Source organism: Hemiscyllium ocellatum, assembly GCF_020745735.1.
Source record: "Hemiscyllium ocellatum isolate sHemOce1 chromosome 27 unlocalized genomic scaffold, sHemOce1.pat.X.cur. SUPER_27_unloc_23, whole genome shotgun sequence".
Classification (NCBI taxonomy): Eukaryota; Metazoa; Chordata; class Chondrichthyes; order Orectolobiformes; family Hemiscylliidae; genus Hemiscyllium; species Hemiscyllium ocellatum.
In genome coordinates, this window is record NW_026867491.1 from 253,394 (window position 1) to 273,784 (window position 20,391).

At 46.0% G+C, this 20,391-nt stretch overlaps 1 protein-coding gene across 2 annotated transcripts; it reads right to left on the minus strand.

Moving 5' to 3' along the window:
* Positions 1-4,138: 4,138 nt before the first annotated feature.
* LOC132807766 (zinc finger protein 239-like) lies at positions 4,139-16,673 on the minus strand. 2 transcript variants are annotated; one of them, XM_060821771.1, is made up of 5 exons: positions 16,580-16,673; positions 11,931-12,009; positions 10,982-11,139; positions 7,521-8,800; positions 4,139-5,215 (listed from the first exon to the last, which is right to left on the minus strand). In XM_060821771.1, the coding sequence occupies exon 4, from the start codon at positions 8,456-8,458 to the stop codon at positions 7,562-7,564; it is 897 nt and encodes a 298-aa protein (XP_060677754.1). In that variant the 5' UTR covers positions 8,459-8,800; positions 10,982-11,139; positions 11,931-12,009; positions 16,580-16,673; the 3' UTR covers positions 4,139-5,215; positions 7,521-7,561. The 2 variants fall into 2 exon arrangements, with proteins under 2 accessions (XP_060677754.1, XP_060677753.1); XM_060821770.1 differs by lacking the exon at positions 11,931-12,009.
* Between the last annotated feature and the right edge of the window lie 3,718 nt (positions 16,674-20,391).

A 20,391-nucleotide genomic window follows, 5' to 3' on the forward strand; every position in this document is an offset into this window, starting at 1 on the left:
ACAGACTGAATGAGAGTGTTCCAATTATCAGAGGGTTCACCAGTAACACGACACACATGCTGTAAGTGTGAGCGAGTTTTCAACTGATTGTTAAGGTCAGAGACAGACGAGGGCACCTGTACCATGGAGAAACCGTGGAAATGTGGGGAGTGTGGGAATGGTTTCCCTTCGCCATCTGCGCTGGAGATTCATTGGCGTTTGCACGTCGGGCAGCGGCTATTCACCTGTACTCATGCAGGAAAGGCTTCCCTCAGTTACACCACCTCCTGGCCCCCAGCGGGTCCACACCAGCAAGAACCCGTTCATCTGCCCCGTGTGTGGGCAGGGCTTCACTCAGTCACACCAGCTGTTGCCGCACCAGCGGATGCACACCGGGGAGAAACCATTTTCCCGCTCCGTGTGCGGGAAGGGCTACACCCGGTCGTATCACCTGCTGCTCGGCTTCCACGTCCACACTGGGGAGAAGCCGTTCACCTGTCCCGTGTGGAGCAATGACTTCTGTGATTCCTCCACCCTGCACAAACACCAGCACATCCACACCAAGGAGCAGCCGTTCACCTGTCCAGTGTGTGGGAAGGGCTTCACCCAGTCGTGCAACTTGTGGAGACACCAGCAACTTCACAAGTGAGATTGCGCAGGGATTCAGGTTGGATTCTGCTGTTACCGCTGCTGAGAGTCACATCTTGAACCCTGTTTAGTGGGTGAAGTGGGAGGGGTAAGGGGTTCCTTTATGCTGACTGGTCGCTCTCACACCCACTTTACTTCCAATGGGGGCTGATGCTCTCTGAGCCTGGGATTGCACCATCCCTATGGAACAGTCCACAGAAGTGGCTGAAGTGCATTTAGATCTGAAATAGATACATTTGTCTCTGTCCCATTGAGTCTCCAGCACAGTCGATCTAATTGGCCTCTGTCAGTGTTTATGCTACACCTGAGCATCCACCCACCCCTTCATCAGCATACAGGTATCCCCTGTTTTTGAAAGTTCACTTTACCCCCTACCCCCTCCCCATCCAAGCCTGTGCCAATTCTTAATCCTAACTTAGATCTGCTATTTATTGCCGATGTGTGGTTCCTGTCCCTGTATTCACCTCCCATTCATGTGTCTATCCAGATATACCTTAAGTGTTGCTAAGGTGCCTCTTTCCACTCCATCCAATGGCAATGCATTCCAGGCATCCAGCATCCAACTGTGTGAAAAATCTTCCCTTTCAATTCTCCCCCAGACTGTCCCCTTCTCACCTTGAACCTGTGCCCTCTTGTAGTTGACTTTTCCACTCTGGGGAGGGGAAAGCCTCTGACTATCTAACAGACTATCTGGCCCAACACCAAACATTCAAAGAATAATCCACACAGACCCATTTCCCTATCCCTATTACTCGACATTTACCCCTGACTAATGTACCTAACTTTCAATTCTTGAACACTGTGGGGCAATTTAAGCACGGACAATCCAACTTAACCTGCCAATCCCTGGGCAGTGGGTAATTTAGCATAGCCACTCCACCCTAACCTACACATTTGGATTGTGAGAGGAAACCGGAGGAAACCCATATCGACACAGGGAGAATTTGCAAACTCCACACAGACAGTTGCCTGAGACTGAAATCGAACCAGTTTCCCTGGCGCTGTGAGGCATCAGTGCTAATGATTGAGCCACCATGCCACCCCCATCCAGCCAATCGGTGTGTCTCATCATTTTGTCGAGGTCATCCCTCCGCCTCTATCTTTACAGTGAAAATAATTCAGGTTTACCCCATCTCTTCTCATAATGAGACCTCCAGACCAGGCAATGTCCTAGTGAACCTTCTCTATACCCTCTCCCCAGAGCATCCATGTCCATGTTATCCATGTCCTAGTGACCCTTCTCTATACCCTCTCCCCAGAACATCCATGTCCTTCCGCAATATTCTGAATGTGAACGGAATAAATCGCTGTAACATAACTCGCCAACTCTTACACTCAAGGCAAGCGTGCTGTGTGCCTTCTTGATCACGTTACCCACCTGTGTTGCCACTTTTGGAGATCTATATGGCCAGATCTCTCTGTATGCCGGTGCTTCTATGTGGTCTGAAATTTATCGTACAATTCTTGTATTTCCTATGTATCTGTATCCAGCTTTACCTTAATTGTATTCCCCTCTTTATGTCTTTTCCCCTCTTTATCTCTTTTCCCCAATCCTCACCCCCTCCACTCATCAGCATATCATAAGACTATAGGAGCAGAAATGATGCCATTCAGCCCATTGAGTCTGCTCCACCATTCAATCACGGCTGATAAGTTTCTCAACCCCATTCTCCCCGTAACCTTTGATCCTCTTGATACTCAAGAACCTAGTTATTCCCATCTTAAATGTATTCAGTGATCTGGCCTCCACAGCCTTCTGGGACAGTGAATTCCATAGATACACCACTCTCTGCCTGAAGAAGTTCTCCTTATCTCCGTTCTAAAAGGTCTTCCCTCTACTTGAAGGCTGAGCCCTCGGGTCCTAGTTTCTCCTACCAATGGAAACATTTTCCCAACATCCACTCTGTCTAAGCTGTTCAGTATTCTGTAGGTTTCAATTAGTTCCCTTGTCATCTTCTAAACTCCATTGAGTATAGACCCAGAGTCCTCTGATGTTCTTCATATGTTAAGCTTTTCAATCCTGGGACTTTTCTCATCAACCTCCTCTGAACATGTTCCAGGGCCTGTACATCCTTCCTGAGATATAGGGCCCAAAACTGCGTACAATACTCCAATTGTGGCCTGACTGGAACCTTATAGACCCTCAGAAGTACATCCCTGTTTTTATATTCAAGTCCTGTCCAAATAAATGCCATTGTTGCATTTGCCTTCCTCACTACTGACTCAACCTGTAAGTTTACCTTGAGAGAATCCTGGGCTAGAAGTCCCAAGTCTCTTTACTCTTCAGATTTCTGAATTTTCTCCTCATAATCCTTCTGTTCCAAGGTAGCAGCAGAGAGTTCCAGACACATTGATTTGTATTCAGGGATATCCAAGGATCTCAAGAACTGCCAGTATCTCAGAAAGAATCGGTATTCCGGGAGGAGGCAGAGAGGAGCGTGGTGTGCACCTGTAAACTCCAGAACTTCCCCCAACTTCATGAGTCAACAATAACTTTTTCTGACCAAGAAACGAAAGGGCCGGCGAGAACTGTGACACTACAGGAACTGAAATTAGGCCATTCAGCCCATTGAGTCTGCTCCACCATTCACTCATTCTGGAGTATCAAGGGGTTCAAAGGTTACAGGGAGAATGGGGTTAAGAAACATATCAGCCATGATTGAATGGCAGAGCAGATTCAATACGATAAATGGACTAATTTCTGCTAGTTAACCATCCCTGGGAAGAAGGAGGCAACACAATAAGTTGTTTCTTGGGACAGGCAAGATAATGTTTAATAATGGTGTGACAAAAGGACAATTAATTCTGCCTGTGGAAGGAAAGCCTTGACATAGAGGGGTTAATTGCAGAGCAGGCTGTTTCAAACAGACAGCTAACCCTCAAGGATAAGAAGGGAAGCTACAGAGCTGAGGTCTCCAGCAATGGGAGGTGATGTTAGAGTCTTAAAAAATAGTCACACCACAGATTTGAAAATGAGGAAATGCCACCAAAATTCAACTCCAGAACGATGCTGCAGCAGTAGTACTTAGAAGAATAATACTGCATCAAACCCCTAGACACTTCCAGAGATGGGCACTGTCAGTGGAAACCCAGTTAAATTCAGCTATCAACTGGGTGATAGCCAAGTTTGGGGGGTAAAGCTGAATGAACTTGAGGGGTTTTATTTGTGGTTGCTAAGTGCAATAAAGTGCAAATCATTGTTTCAGCAGTTGGTTCTCTGTGCAGTTTGAGTCAGGAGCCAAATTAAGGTGATTCACCCACAACCACACCAAGAGGCTGGGATTAATATTGACTCTATTGCATTCAAGAGAATGTCATCATTACTGTTATAAAGCGAAGGCTGAACCGCCCCCACCCCCCCACTCTCCAAGATCTCAAACCAAAACGTCTAAAGAGTGGCACGTTGCCCTTTAATCTGTAAAGTCAGTGTGATAAGTGGTGTAACCTGCTTTAGTGTTAAAAATAAATCTCCGACACTTTAAAATCAACAATCAGCAATTTATTTACCCAACTCTCACAGTGAACAAATGAACAAAGCTACTAACAAACTGAATAAATCCTTCTTAACTACTAAGTATTCTGGAATAAATCCTTCTTAACTACTAAGTATTCTGGAATAAATCAAGATTCTCTGGTATACTGTTCCAATCAATACATGTCCCACTCAGATAACACAAAATAGAATTTAATCGCTCAGATTACAACCAGGTTGTGTGTCTTCCGGAATATTCTGTGCCATCTTCTGTCGGGGATGCCTCCTCCGATTCCTCTGTCAGGAATGCTCTTCTCTGTTTTTCTAAATGATGCTTTCTCTAATACACAGATGACTGAGAGCACGGATTCTTTATGATAGGATTGGTCCTGTTGTCAAAACTTTAGGATTTAAATTTAATAAGTTTTTGGTAGCCAATGGGGTTGATTTAAATTGATTGGTGAAATTGAAAACCTGTTTCTTGTCCTGCTAACTGCATAACCTTTTGATTCAAATGTTTCAGTTCAGCTGCTTTTTGTTGTGATCATGCTGCTCCTTTAAGAAGATTATGTTGTTGGTTTATTTTCAGAAAAGGTTGTAAATGGCACAGCTTCCCATTCGTCTAGGATTAAGGTTTTCACTAATGGTTAACAGATACTGGCTAAGGCAACAATCAGGGAAAAGGGTTTGACTTTTTTTTTCTAAAATACTTCTACAATGAAAGGGCAGTTGTCCCATTCTTTTCCACTGGTTTTGGTTTTAGCAAGCAGTCTGTCTGAAGCTGCTGCAGGAAGAGATGTTTCCTGATTCAACAGATGTTTCTGGCTGACTCTGAAGCTTCCGGGAAAATAGTACCAGCGTATTCAGCCTCTCCCTGTAGCTAAAACCTTGCAGCCCTGGCAACGTCCTTCCAAACCTTTTCTGAACCATTTCAAGTTTCACAATGTCTTAAAAAGACATCAACTTTGCTTGACTAATGTGGGAGAATTTTCTGCATGACGCATTGTGTCTGAAAGAGCCCTCCTGTGTGCTGTGACAGAGCTACAGTGACTTTCAAAAGCCTGACAAATGCTGTTATCAGTCAAAGATTCATTGGGAGAAGCTTCTCAATCACATCTGTAAATGGAGAGAGTGTTTTTAATAATGAGACATGAATAAAGGCTGCATTAATCTTTTGTTCTGAAGATTTACTCATACATCTCAAAACAGAGCAGTCTACAGGAATAAAAGACACCGCTGCTTATTTCCTGACCAGGACCAACTTTGCACAGAAAACATGGACATTTTAAATGAATGGGGTGCCATTCGTTTGAAGATGACGTGAACTTAAGAGGCACAGCATTGGCTGAGAAATGAGAGATCCTTGACACACACACAGCCAAAATCATCACTGCCATTATTATCAAATTAGAATTTAGGCTGGATAGGCTGGGATGTTTTTCCACTGGAGCAGAGGAAGTTGAGAGGTAATATTTTCAAACCATGAGGGGTAGAGTTGGGTTAATGATAGCTGTCTCTTCCCGAGGGGGAGGATTTCTAGACCAAGGACGCGTTTTTATGGTGAGAGGAGAAAGATGGAAGAAAAGATGTGGGGCAAAATATTTACAAAGTCTAGTTCGCCTGGGGAAACAGCTGCCAGTGGAAGTGGTTGAAGCAGGTACATTAACAACATTGAAAAGGTGTTTCAACGAATACATGGATAGGAAAGCTTGAGAAGGATACGGGCCAAGTGCAGGAAATGAGGTTAGTGTTGACAAACATTTTGGTCAGCATGGACCGGTTTGGGCTGAAGGGCCAGTCTCTGTGCTATAGTACTCTATGACTGGCGTCTCTTTGTCACTCTGACAGTGTTGAGTTTCCACATGAACCAGGAAAAAGTGAGGACTGCAAATGCTGGAGATCAGAGTTGAGAGTATGGTGCTGGAAAAGCACAGCAGGTCAGGCAGCAACCGAGGAGCAGGAGAATCGATGTTTCAGGCATAAGGACATCCAGATGAATATCTCACTAAATCAGGCTGAATAAAATCTGATCTCATTTGTCAACTCTGATGCAGAGGTGCAGGGGGTGGACAGGTCAGAAGTCACACAACACCAGGTGAGAATCCCAGTAGATTGATTTGAATTCAGGAGCTTTCGGAGCACTGTTCCTTCATCAGGTGAAGTGATGAAGGAGCAGCACTGATGAAGGAGCAATGCTCCTAAAGCTTGGGATTTCAAATAAACCTGTTGGACTGTAACCTGGTGTTGTGTGACTTCTGACTTCTTCAACTGCGCATTCATGTTGAACTTGATGGGATACTTTATCCAACTTGGTGTAGTTAAATCATATCGCTTGGAGGGGTTCATTTGAAACCTTTCAGGAGGTGAATTCAACAAAATTGAATTATGCAAAGTTACTCAGTTCTAAACTTACATTAGGACCGGTGGTCATAGAACGGTACAGCACAGAAACAGATCCTTCAGTCCAACTCGTCCACGCTGACCAGATATTCTAAATTAATCTAGTCCCATTTGCTAGCACTTGGCCCAAATCCCTCTAACCCTTTCTATTCATGTCTCCAACTAAATGTCTTTTAAATTCTGTAATTCTACCAGCCTCCTCCACTTCCTCTGGCAGCTTATTCCATACACGCACCACACTCTGCATGAAACGTTTTCCCTTTCGGTCCCTTTTAAATCTTTCCCCTCTCACTCTAAACCTATACCCTCTAGTTGTGACAATATCCTGGTAAATCATTTCTGATGGAGATGTCAACGTTTCGGGTAGAACCCTTCTTCAGTCCGGAGGGATAATCCCTGAAATGCTGACTTCTCCACCTCCTGGTGCTGCCTGCCTTGTTGTGCCCAGCCTCCTGCTTGTCTATTTTAGATTCCAGCATCTGCAGTTTTTTATTTTGTCTCTAACAAATGGTGGAGCAGATTCGATGGGTCAAAATATCGTAACTTCTGCTCCAACGGTCTTAGGTTCGTGCTGGTCCTGGGCTCAATGAGCAGCAGTGCCCACTGGAAGCAATGTTCATGGAATCATACAATCACTACAGTGTGGAAACAGGCCCTTCTGCCCAACAAGTTCAGACCGACCCTTTGAAGAGTAACTCATCCAGACACATTCTCCTACCCTATCACCCTGCACTTACCCCGAACTAATGCAGCACATCTACACATTCCTGAACACTGTGGGACTATTTAGCTTGGCCAATTCGCCCAAACATGTGCACGTTTGGACTTTGGGAAGACACTGGAACACGCAAAGGAAACCCACACAGACACTGGGGGGAGTTACATGCAAACTCCACACAGACAGTTACCCTGAGGATAGAATCAAATCTGGGTCCCTGGCGCTATGAGGCAGCAGTGTGAACCACTGAGCCACCACCCCCCTTCCCCCTCCACTCCCCCAGTAGAAAACAAAAAAGCCTACCAACTCTTCCATTACCCCCACTGTCAGAAAGGGCAGGAGGTTCAGTCCTGGGGGCGACCCTCAGCAGCGTTACCGGCAGAATCTGATTGTTGGGAGCATTGGTGCCTCCGCTGGTGCTTGTTCAAACTGCAGGACATTGTGAACCTCTGCCCACACTCAGGGCAGGCAAATGGCCTCTCCCCAGTGTGGACCCGCTGGTGCGTCAGTAGACTGGAGGAGACAGCAAAGCCCTTCCCGCACTCGAGGCAGGTGAACGGCCTCTCCCCAGTGTGGACCCACCGGTGTGTCAGCAGGTGGGATGCCTGAGTAAAGCCCTTCCCGCATTCAGAGCAGCTGTAGGGCCTTTCCCCAGTGTGGACACGCTGGTGCTTCAGCAGGTCAGAAGAGCGTGTGAAGCACTTCCCGCAGACAGAGCAGGTGAATGGCCTCTCGCCGGTGTGGACCCGCCGGTGGGCCAGCAGGTCAGAGGAATCGCTGAAGGCCTTCCCACATTTGGGGCAGGGGAAGGGCTTCTCACCGGTGTGGACCCGCCGGTGAATCACGAGGTGGGAGGAGCGAGTGAACACCTTCCCACAATCGGGGCAGCGGAAGGGCCTCTCCCCTGTGTGCAGCCGCTGGTGCCTTATCAGGGCGGAGGAATCGTTGAAGGCCTTCCCACACTTGAGGCAGCTGAAGGGCCTCTCCCCTGTGTGCACCCGCAAGTGCCTCAGCCGGGCGGAGGAATCGCTGAAGCTCTTCCTGCACTCAGGGCAGCTGAAGGGCCTCTCCCCTGTGTGCACTCGCCGGTGCCTCAGCAGGGCAGAGGAATCACTGAAGGCCTTCCCGCACTCAGGACAGGAGAATGGCTTCTCCCTGGTGTGACTGCGCCGATGTGTCTCCAGGGCAGACGGGACACGGAAACCTTTCCCGCAGTCGCCACACTTCCATGGTTTCTCCATGGCCGAAGCTACAGTTGCACACAAACGCGTGTATGTCCTCTCCCAGCCTTGAATTCCTCTTTTCAGGCCAGTTAACTGTTTCAGGCTCCACACTGTGTGCGTTGCTGCAACAGTAGGGTCTCTCTTCCAGTCCCACTGATGCTGAAAACGGACTGAAACAGGAACCAATTGGATCACAGTCGAAAATTGTTGCAGTCCCGATGGATTGAGTGACTCACAAATGCTGGAGAATCAGAGTCGAAAACTGCGGGTCAGGCAGCATCCGAGGAGCAGGAGAGTCAATGGTTCAGGCATAAGCCCTTCATCTGTTGATTTTGAAACTTCATCTTCAGATCAAATACTCTGAAAAGAGATTACAAAAGTCATCACTGTCAGTCCAGGGTAGAAATTCAGAACAAGCAATTCTACTTTCTGCAGAACATTCTTTTCTTTTGTTATTCCATAAAACTGAAAGCACCATCCCACTTTCTCACTCACTCCCTCTCTCCCTCTGTTCTCACTCCATTCTAATTCTCCTGAAAGTGCTGATTCAGGATCTGACAGGGACAGAAGAGCAAAACAGTCACAACTGACACCTCTCTGAATTTTGGATACCTCCACCTGAAAATTAATATCTTCCACGACATTGGGATACTGTTGAGAGTGAGCCGGTCTGATTTTTGGAAGCAAAAATATAGTGTGTAAATTCAGGATGAACCTGCAATGCAGCTTCTTGACAACCAATCAGACACAAAATGGTTAACGTGCCCCCACGGGGGTGGGGGAGTTTTGGAATGAGACACCAAGGCTATGACACCAGAGAGAAATTGAACAGACTGGTGTGGCAAACCAGAGTCATCTAGATATACAGCACAGAAACAGGTCCTTTGGTCCAACTGGTCTATGCTGACCAGATATCCTCACCGAATCTGGTCTAATTTGACTGCATTTGGCCCATATCCCTCTAAACCCTTCCTATTCATAAACCTATCCAGATGTCTTTTAAATGTGTCATAATTATACCAGCATCTACTACTTCCTCTGCCAGCTCTTTCCTTACACGGGCCATCTTCTGCATGAATTGCCCCTTAGGTTCCTTTTAAATCCCTCGCCTCCTCCCCGGGCCACCTCACCCTAAACCCATTACTGTATAGTTCTACACTCCCAGAGAAAAGACCTTGTCTATCCCTCTCTTTAGTTTATAGAATGTAAGCATCAACAGCTCAGGGCGGGGATTGGGTGGGTGGGGGTGGGTGAGGAAGCCGAATGTGCTGGAGCCAACACGGAAGAAGACGACACAAAACCTTGAAGCTGCAATGAGGAATACTGCACGTGCTGTACTTGTACCTGTTGCTTTTATTTGTGGAATCAAGTGCATTTTAAAAATAAAAACAAACAAGATATCTATCCCTCCCCTTTCCCAATCTCCCAATGCTGTGCTGGACACACAGTGAGAGAACTGGGAGCAGGAGTTGGCCATTTGAGCCTGCACCAACACCGAACACATCATAACTGAACATGAATATACCTGCAGGCAGTGGAGACTGGGATTTCTTTCACTGGAGCAGAGGAGATTGAGAGGTGACCTTACAGAGGATTATAATATCATGAGGGGTACAGATGAGGTGAAAAGGCAGGTGTCCTTTTCCTAGGGTGGGGCTTTCAAGATTAGGGAGCAAAGTTTGAAGGGGAGAGAAGAAAGATTTTAAAAAGACACAAAGAGCTCCATTTTTTTCACACAGTGAGTGGTTTGTGTGTGAGATGGGTGTCCAGAGGAAGTAGTGGATGCAGGTACAGTGACAATGTTTAAAAGACATTTGGAAAAGTACATGAATAGGAAAGGTGCGGAGGGATATGGGCCAATCATTGGCAGATGGGACTAGTTGGGTTTGAGAACATAGTCAGCATAGACTAGTTGGACCGAAGGATCTGTTTCTGTGCTGTATAACTCTGTAGCTGTTCTGTACTGGTCTTAAAACCATTTTCTTGGAAATCCGAGATGGCGGTGGTTTGAGTGGTCTGCTGTGCTGGGCTCTGTGCCACACCCCCGGCAAGGTGGACTTTTACCCCTCCCCCCACCTCATTAATCATCCGTAGAAGAAAAAAATTGCGAATATAAACTTACTGAATGTCTGGAGCTGCTATAATTGTGGTTTGACAGCTTTAGGAACAAAATGAAAGCAAATGAAGGAAAGGGGCCGAAAGGGGTGAAGCAGGTAGGGCACTCCCCAACTGCATTGGGGGTGCTTGGAGCCATTGCTCAAACTCCCAGGGCAATCCCTGTGGATTTAATGGGACAGCAACAGTTACTCTCGGAGTTTGCCGATCTCTGAGAAAAGATTGAAGCAGCGGTGGAACCACTATCTGCCACGCTGCAAAAGCATGGACAGGAAATTCACGTGTTGGCCCGAAGAGAATAGGCAGCAGAGGAGAGGACCGTGGCGGAGGTCTCAGGAGGAAGGATCCAAACGCTGGAAGACCAGGTTCGGGTCCTTCAGGAGCAAGTGGACAACCTGGAAAACTAAAGTAGAAGAAAAATCTTACAGCTCGTGGGTCTTCCGGAACGCGAGGAAGGTGAAGACCTTATTGGATTCCTGGGGCTGGAGTTGTAGTCGGGCCTGTTGAGTGTGGAGCGGGCACACTGGATCGAAATGTGCAGGTCCGGGTCGGACCCACAGCCGTGTGTGGTCCTAGTGCGGCTCCTGCATTATAAAGAAAAACAGTGATTGAAACAGCAGGAAGACTGGGAAGAGATCCACAGGCTCTAATGTACAAAGGCTCAGAATAATATATTTTCAGGACTTCTCAGGAGCCTGGATTAAGAAAAGGGCATTTAATTAAGTTAAGAGAAAATTAAGGGATCTGAACATACAATATTCCTTGAGGTCCCTGACTGTATTGCGTTTTACTCACGGAGGGACGGTATATAATTTGATTCAACAGAAAAGGCGAAGGACTTTGCAAATGCTCTGAATTAGAGAAATTGAGTTGGGGTGAAGGCGGGAGGGACGTCATTCCAGACAATGCTACTTTTTTGCCCCTTATTTTGTAGTTATCGGCTTTATACATACTGCCTTGGCGTAAAACTGGAATTATTTAGTATATCGGTCAGTTAGGTATTGTCTGGGGCCTTTTTTTCACTGCTGTCCTTTTGTTTTTGGATTGGGGGTGGCTATACCTGTGTTTAAGATGTATGGAGAAGGGGTGTGGGGAGATGGGCAACCATTGTTAACTCTCAGAATGTAAATAACATGTTTTTTTTCAATCTGTGAATTGCCTGGCGTTTGGGGCACAGCCTCAGTGGGAAGGAGCCAGGCTGGTGGCAATGGTGGGGGTTGGGGTGGGGGGGGGGGGGGAAGAGATCTCTACATAATTGGGGGTTATTTGAGCATTTGCTTAAGTTATATGTGGTGGTTAGATTTTTATTTATAGTAGTTTTAATAGGAGCAGTTTTTAGACCTTATCGAGTTAATGTCTTTGTTGCTCACCGCACCTCAGATAAGCTTCCTCCTCTTGGGAAACCACAGGCTTCCCTGGATGGCCATGTCTACTGATTCGTTCAGGTGGTGCACCTGGAATGTAAAAGGGAGCCATTCCCCCATTAAAAAGAAAGAAGGTGCTGTCAAGCCTCGGGAAGGAAAGGGTGGACACATTTAACTGATAAGGAACATCTGAAACTGCAGCAAGGAGGTTGTGATAAGGTATTCTTCTCCTCCTTTAGCTCCAAGTGTAGAGGAGTGGCTATACTGGTAAGAAGGAACCTCCCTTTCCAGGTAATTGAGCAAATTAAGGACAAACATGGACTGTCCGTCATTCTTAAAGCTCTAATACATAGTGAAGAGTATGGCGTCCTGAATGTGTATTGTCCTCCCGGTGCACCCTCTTAAATTTCTAATTGATGCAGCTGCTAAATTAATGAGTCTTGGGGTACACTGCATGGTCATTGGAGAGGATTTTAATCGTCTAATAGATCCCGAAGTAGACAGGGTGCCAAGGGCCCAGGCAGGTCACCAGCGCAACCTAAGCAGTTGGTGGACATGTGCAAGGAGTTGGGATTAATGGATGTGTGGAGGCATCTCCACCCTAATGGAAGAGACTTTACTTTCTCTTCTAACCCACACAAGTACCACATGGGAACTGACACTTTTTAATGCCATTGGATTGCTTGGACAGAACATTGGCTTGTGAAATTGGCAATATAGCTGTGTCGGACCATGTGCCAGTGTATTTTGATGGTAAAATCAAGAGTGGTGGAATGGATGCACAGCACTGGTCATGGACCCATTCCTGCTAAGGGATAGCAAATTTGTTGAGTACATCACAAGAGTTCAGAGCCTTCTGGGTACCAACTTGGGTACGGCCAGTAATCCGGAAATACTGTAGGAGGCCAATAAGGCATATTTATGAGGCTTGATTATTTTTTATTCAATGACTAGAAGGTCGCAGAGGAAGGAGCAACAACAGATGCTGGAGACCCGTCTGCAGATAGCTGAGGAAGTATACTATAATAGGCCTTCACTGGTCAAGCTGCAGCTCTCCGGCTGCTCCCAACTCATTGCACACACTGGGGAAATAAAGGTCTGCGTTGCTCAACAAAGATTGTTGGAAGTTGGAGATAAGTCAGATAGATATCTGGCCAGAAAGTAAAATGCTTCCCAATCTATTATGTCTGTTCGAGAGAAGGCTGGCAAAGTTACCCGTGAGTTAAAGAAGATTAATGTTAGATTTAGGGAATAATTTGCAGAGTTATATCGGTCAGAGGGAGATGAACATGGAGCAGTAAGAATGCAGGCCTTTTTTGAGATCCTGCACCTCCCTAGTATAAACGTGGAACAGGTTTCCTGTTGAATATGCCTATGACAATACAGGAGGTACAGGATGCAATGAAGCACCACGGTCAGATGGATTCCCAAGTGAATTCTATAGGAATTCATAAGTGTGTTGGTGGAGCCACTTCTGGGGATGTATAGCTATTCATATGCATGGGTTGTCTTCCGCCCTCTCTTAGGGAGGCTAATATCTCCCTCATTATAAAGATGGGGAAAGAGCCTGAAGAATGTGCTTCATACAGACCCATTTCACTGTTGAATGTAGATTTTAAAATTCTACCCAAGACGCTGGCCCTGAAGTTGGAAAAGGTGTTGTCCTGTATTGTGAAAGAAGATCAGATGGGTTTTGTTAAGGGCGTAGCTCCTCCAACAATATCAGGAGGGTACTGAACATGGTGCAGGTATGCCAGCAAAGGTTGATCCTGGGTTCGGTGGCCTCCCTAGATGCAGAAAAGGCGTTTGACCAGATAGAATGGCTGTACCTGTTTGGGATCCTCAAGCGCTTTGATCTGGGGACAACCTTTGCTAGATGGGTGGTGGTGTTGTATAATGATCCTAAGGCAGCAATCATCACAAATGGCACTAAGTCAGATAACTTTAATGCTGGGAGAGGTAGTCGAAAGGGATGTCCTCTTTCACTGCTGCTATCTACCTTGGCAATTGAGCCATTAGCTGAGGCTATCAGGAGGGATCCTGAAATAGTGGGGCCAGGAATGGGAATGGGGGAACATAAGATTACCCTATATGCTGATGATGTCCTTCTGTTCTTGGCCAATCTGGAGGAGTCTGTTCCTCGATTGATTCAAACAATTAATTTATTTGGAAGTTTTTCAGGCTGCAGGATCAACTTTACAAAATCAGACGCCATGCTGAAGGATGGAATGCAGTTCCTGTTTAGATGGTCGTCAAAAGGGTTTTTGTATTTGGGAATTTTTATTACCCCTGCCTTCCACCAGCTGTATAAAGCTAACTATGTACAATTACTGGAGAGGATAAAGCAGGATTTGCAGCAGTGGGACGGATTACCATTATCATGGTTAGGCCGAATAGCTCTGATTAAAATGCATGTTCTTCCTCGCCTGTTGTACCCCTTGAGAATGCTCCTGTTGTTGCTACCCAGATGGGTATTACTGAGGCTCAATGGGTGTCTAGGTTATTTTATTTGGTGTCGCAGTCGCCCCCTAATTAAGTTTACCAAATTGCAGCTCTCACAGGGTGAGGAGGAGTGGATCTTTTGGACTTGGAGAGATATCAAATAAGCGCTTTCTTAGCATATGTGGGTGACTGGGCACGGGGGGACACGGGGTTGATTTTGCTTGACGTTGAAGCATTGCAGTCGAGATGTCCCCGAGTTAATCTATTATTCATTGATAAGATGAAATCCGAGACTGAGCAGTGAAAGAGTACAATCATTTTAAATACAGTGAAAGGCTGGAGGACACGGAGGCAAGACAAGGGCAATTGGCTGAAGACCTCGCTGATTACCCCGCAGGTGGCAGCCTAAGGATTTAAACCTGGGGCAATAGACTCCGGCTTTAAGTCATGGGAGTATAAGGGAATCTCCTGGAGGGAAGATTTATTTGAGGGTTAGGTCTTGATGTCATTTAGCCAGCTAAGACAGAAATATGCATTGTCTAATAGGGGCCTTTTCCGGTACTTTCAGCTAAGGGATTATATACAGAGGAAGACCACACTCCTGGCTCAGCTTTACAGGTCAAATGTGGAGTAAAGAGTACTCTGTGTACGGGCGCTCTTTCAGTTAGTACGTTGTATCATTTACAGAAGGGACATACCTTAGGAGATGTGGAGGGACTCTCTACCATGTGGAATCGGGAGCTAGAATATTTCATTAGAAGTATGGCAAGATATATGGGAAAATGTAAGGAAAATTTCAACATGTAACAAAGCACAGGGCATGCAATTGAAGATTTTACACAGGGCTTATGTGGTGCCAGAGAGGCTAGCTAGGTTCAAGAGTGGCGCATCACCAGGGTATCCCAAATGTAACATTAGTATAGGCACTCACACACTGCTATTGGTCATGTTGTAAGATCCAGAGATACTGGAGTGCTATAGTAAGGGAGCTGAAGGACATCCTGGGGGTTGACAAATTTGCCTTCTCTCGGAGAACACAGAAACAGACTGTGTAACATTCTTACGCACTGTGCAAGGAAGAACATTTTAATGAGTTGGACATTGGAAAAACACCCAGGGCTTATGGCCTGGCATATGCTGGTGATGGAGCATCCGCTCCCAAGATGACCTCACAAATATGGTGCACCACAAAACAGTAGTTTTACAAGACGTGGCAGCCCTTTCTAAATTATATTGATGCAGACTGATCAGCAGTATTAATTAGAGCCGTGGTATAGCTGTGGGAATCAGTCTGGGCGCTCATGGGGCCCTGGGAGGGCAAGGCTGGGTGAAAAGAACACGGGTGCAATAACTGGTGCTCCCATGGATGGAAGCCTTAATGGAGGTATGGTGAGTGAAATAGAATAAAGTAATGTGATAGAATTCAAATTAACTTAAATTATGTTTAATTTTATTTTTATTCAATTTGATTGTAGTTTAGTTTAAGCTAAGTTTGTCCTAGTAGAATAATAGGTAGCTCATTATTAATAGTATCATAATATGAAATTGTTGTACTACTATTTTTCTGTATTTTGGTATTGTTCTTTTTTGTATATAGAGGTGTTGCGAGAGATTTGAAAAAGTTTTGAATAAAAATATATATTTTTTAATTTCTTGTCTTCCCCCATAACTATTTTTGAGATTCAAAAGTCAGATGAACTCAGCTTTGAATATATTTAATACCTCCCTAACTACAGGAAGGCACCCCCAGTCAGTTCCTCTTGCTAATACACCACTTGCCTTGCTGATTGCTTGCTGCACCTATGTGACAACTGGCATTGACTGGAGTAGAAAGCCTGAGCAGAAGGTAGCTGAGGCACGTTTGTACATCCACACATCATTCCTGGATGAAAGGCTTTTGCCCAAAACGTTGACTGTTCTGCACCTTGGATGCTGTCTGACCTACTGTGCTTTTCCAGCGCCACAATTTTCGACTCTGATTTTCGGTACCTGCAGTCCTCACTTACTCCACATTCCAGTATATCACCATTTAAACAATGTACCTGCTTTCTATTTTTATTTCATAGGGAAGGTTATAACTTCACACTGCATAAATACATTTACCATGTGTTTGCCAATTAAGACACATACCTGAATCAACTTTGCTGCAAGTGAAGAACTGAACACCAGAGTGAAAAAATAAAATGAGAAAGGGGTGGGAAGAGTAAGTTGTACTCACACAAATTTGGACAGAAGAAAGAAGTTGCAGTCTGGGATGAAGTTCAATCTTCATTCATAGAGAAAGGAGCAGCAACACCTTCACAAGCGCCTGATCCAACTTCCGCATTCAGACAATAGGGGGGAGGCTCTCAATGGCAGGAAGACCGCACTCCTTCCGGTCCTTCAGGGCTTCCCATTGGTCGATCAGAAGAATGTTGCGTGCCGTTTCCGCTGACAGTAAGGAGCATGCGCAGTATTTTGCTGACACCAGCGTACATGCGCAATGCTTCCTGACACCGAAAAGCATGCGCAGTGTGCCCAGTGGAGATGCTGGTCCAACTGCCAATCGGAGAGAAAAACAGGCTGGAGCCACACTCCTTTTGTTTTCCTGGGGCTCAACAGTTTATTCCTTTTGCATTTTGTCTGGCTGCTCAATCTTTGAATGTCATTTCCCCAGGGTAGAGGAAATCCAAAACTGAAGGGGCATAGGATTAGGCTGAGAGGGAAAAGGTTTAAATGGAACCGAACTGGTAACATTTTCACGCAGAGCGTGGTATATGTATGGAATGAGCTGCCAGAGATAGTGGTCGAGGCTGGAACAATTACAACATTTAAAAGGCATCTGGATAGGAATATGAATAGGAAGGGTTGAGAGAGATATGGGCCAAATGGTGGCAAATGGATCACCAGATTAATTTAGAATATGTGGTTGGCATGCACCGAAAGGCTTGTTTCCCTGCTCTGCAACTCTATGACTCTATTTCTACTTAATCTGAACCAACTTCACAAGACGAGGACTTGGCCATTCCATCTTTACAGCCTATTCTCAACTGTGGGCTAATTGCACAGATTTCAATGCAAGTTTCAGAAAAATGGCTGCTGCTTTTTAGAAAAATAATTGAATTTGCTTTCAAACTTTACAGATGTTTTTGAAAATATCATTTTAGCGATTCTCAATGTTAAAGATCGGCCATTTTTCACACCACCCCCTCCCATCTCCCAGATAGAGTCATCACCATCCGCGCTCTCTCTGTCCTGAGAAGGGCTGATACAGTGAACGAAGAGGGTTCGAGGCACAAGAAAGGATGAGGGTGGGGGTGCAGGTAGAGAAATTGGATGGGAAACAGAGGCTAGGCGGAAGAGAGAGAGAGAAATGGACATGGGGACAGAGCATTGGAGTTAGAGAAACCCTGGGGGTGCACAGGATGGGGAGCAGAGCGTTTGTCAGAGAGAGAGAGAGAATGGGGGCGCAGAGTGTGGGGAGAGAGAATGGACGTGGGTCAGTGGGTGGGGAGAGAATGGAAGGGGGCAGAGGGTGGGGGAGAAAGAGAGCAACAATGAATGTTAGGAGAGGGTGGGGGAGAGAGGGAATGGATGGAGAGCAGAGGGTGGGGGAAGATAGAGAATGGAGGGGGGTAGAGAGTGGGAGGAGAGAGAGAATGAGTGTGGGGAGAGGGACTGGATGGAGGAAGGCAGAGGGTGGATGAGAGACTGGACTGGACAAGGGACAGAGGGTATGGAGATAGAATGGACGGAGGTGCAGAGGGTGGCATGTGTGTGAGAGGGCGGGGGGAAGCTAGGGATAGCGAGAGAGAATAGACTGGGGGCGCTGTGGGCATGATTGGATATTGATTGAATGGGGAGTTGGTGAATGCGTCCCACCCACTCCCAGCAACCCCTTCTTTCCACATGTGCACTGCAGATTTTTGTGAATGATGCGAGAGAGAATCTGGAGTGTGAGCATGGTTACCCTCAGATCCTGGCATCAGCAAACCACTGCCTTTCTGTTTTAAAAACTAAATAAAGATGTGGGCAATATACTGGGAATGGCAAGATGAAACTAAGAAACTGAACCGAGAGTCAGCGCTTTCCGGTGAGGGGAACTGGCCAAAAACAGGAGGATGGAAGGATGAATTCGAGTTGGAATCCATTGAAAGGTGGAGGAATTGGGAAACAGAGATTTCGGGTAGGAGATAGGGAAGGCTGTTCGGTACAAACTAGAATTCTCCTATCCTATTTCCTGCCCTGCACTGACAGCAATGATCTGTTTTCTCAAGGTATTAGCAGAGGAGGATTTGCTGTTCAGGCGTGTACAAGAAATTTACTCAGGGCCTGAATATCAGCAGCGTTTGAATCTAGGAGAGGAAATTATTTCAAGCATCAACGTGACTTGAGAAGCCCCGTGATTACACGCAACCTGCGTGGGAGTGTTCCAGGGTTCTGACTGTGCAGACAACTTTAACTCTGTAGCGAAATGTGGACTAGAGTTCTCGCTGTAGACGAGCCCTTCTTTGGATCGTTGAAGCTGCTGAGACGCAATGACCCCCGCAGCATGGAAACTCTGTGGAAGCAAATTCAATTCCCCAAACGGGCTGGAGTGTCTGGCATGAAGCTAATCCATTCCTTCAACCCTGGAATGAAGTCAATCGATTCCTTCAATCCAAGACTGTGGGCGGCCCGGCAGCAGCTCAGTGGTTAGCACCGCTGCCTCACAGTGCCAGGGACTTGAGTTTGATCCCACCCTCAGGGTGATTGTCTGTGTGGAGATTGTATTTTCCTCCCCCCCCCCCCCCCACCCTCCCCAATCTCTGGGTGCTCTGGTTTCCCCCCAAGGTCCCAAGATGTGCAGCTTAGAGTGGATTGGGTGTTCTAAATTCAGGGATTAGCTGTGGAGGTTATTGGGTGGGATGCTCTAAGAGGGGTCAGTGTGGATTGTTGGACCAAAGGGCCTGTTTCCACAGTGTAGGGGGTTTGATGATTCCCCCAACGTGTCTGCAGTCTGGCTTCTAGCTGCATCTCTCTGAGCCGAAGGTCCACCAGCATGTGTTTTCCCTAGTTTCCAGCACCCAGAACCTCCAACATTCTGCAAATCGAAAGGCAAGTCCCACCCTGCCCTCTCCAATGTGTGCTATGTAACTGCTTATTCAGTTTTAGTGGCCCAGCAGAGGCTGGTATCCAAGTTCGGAACACATGAGGATGGCATCAACGAGGACCTTGGATTCATGTCACATGACAGGTAACCCCACTTCACTGTCACGCTCTCTCACACCCACACAAAGCACACATTCTCACATTCACAGAGATCCCTCTCTGACACACCCACATATACACCCTCTCACAGGCTGATACTCTATCACTCACATACTTTATCCAGCAAGCTCACACTCACACATACTCTCATGCGTGCACACTTGCATATAAGGCTTTGGTGTGATTTTGTATTTGAAAATACATTGTGCGCTTTTTCAGCCAAATACAATCTACAGGCAGTCAATCCATGTGAGATTTTATAAATTCCTACTTTGGAAATAGAACCAGTCTCACTCAAGATTGGGATACAGACCTTAAGTTGTCTCGAGAATGTGTCTTCAAACAAGTTCTGGGATTTACATATTAATGAACTAAAACCTGCAACCCATCCTAAAAGATGAAAGATTTCACAACAATCTAAGTTTGTTCTATATCATTTCTGTTGCGTGAAACTGCGACCTTTTGCTATAAATTTTACTATGATCCTGCTCCACAAACATCTGTTGAAGGAGCAGTGTTCCGAAAGTTAGTGCTTCCAAATAAACATGTTGGACTATAATCTGGTGTTGTATGATTTTTAACTTTGTTTCTCGTGAATACATCCCACACCTCCAGGTGCTGCCAGTAAACCTTACAATGTCGATGAAATGATGCAATACCTGTAGAGATGAAAAGTTTACAACTTCTAATGATATTAGCTATTCATTCACTGCTCCTTCTGATACACGATATTGGAAACTTAGTGCAAGAGGTTGAAAGAAATGCGCAGCTTTAAAACAAAAACCTATTGGATCTCATAGC

Excerpts from the sequence above, each read along its gene's own strand:
- LOC132807766 (XM_060821770.1), bottom strand. The coding sequence starts at position 8,458 with ATGGAGAAACCATGGAAGTGTGGCGACTGCGGGAAAGGTTTCCGTGTC.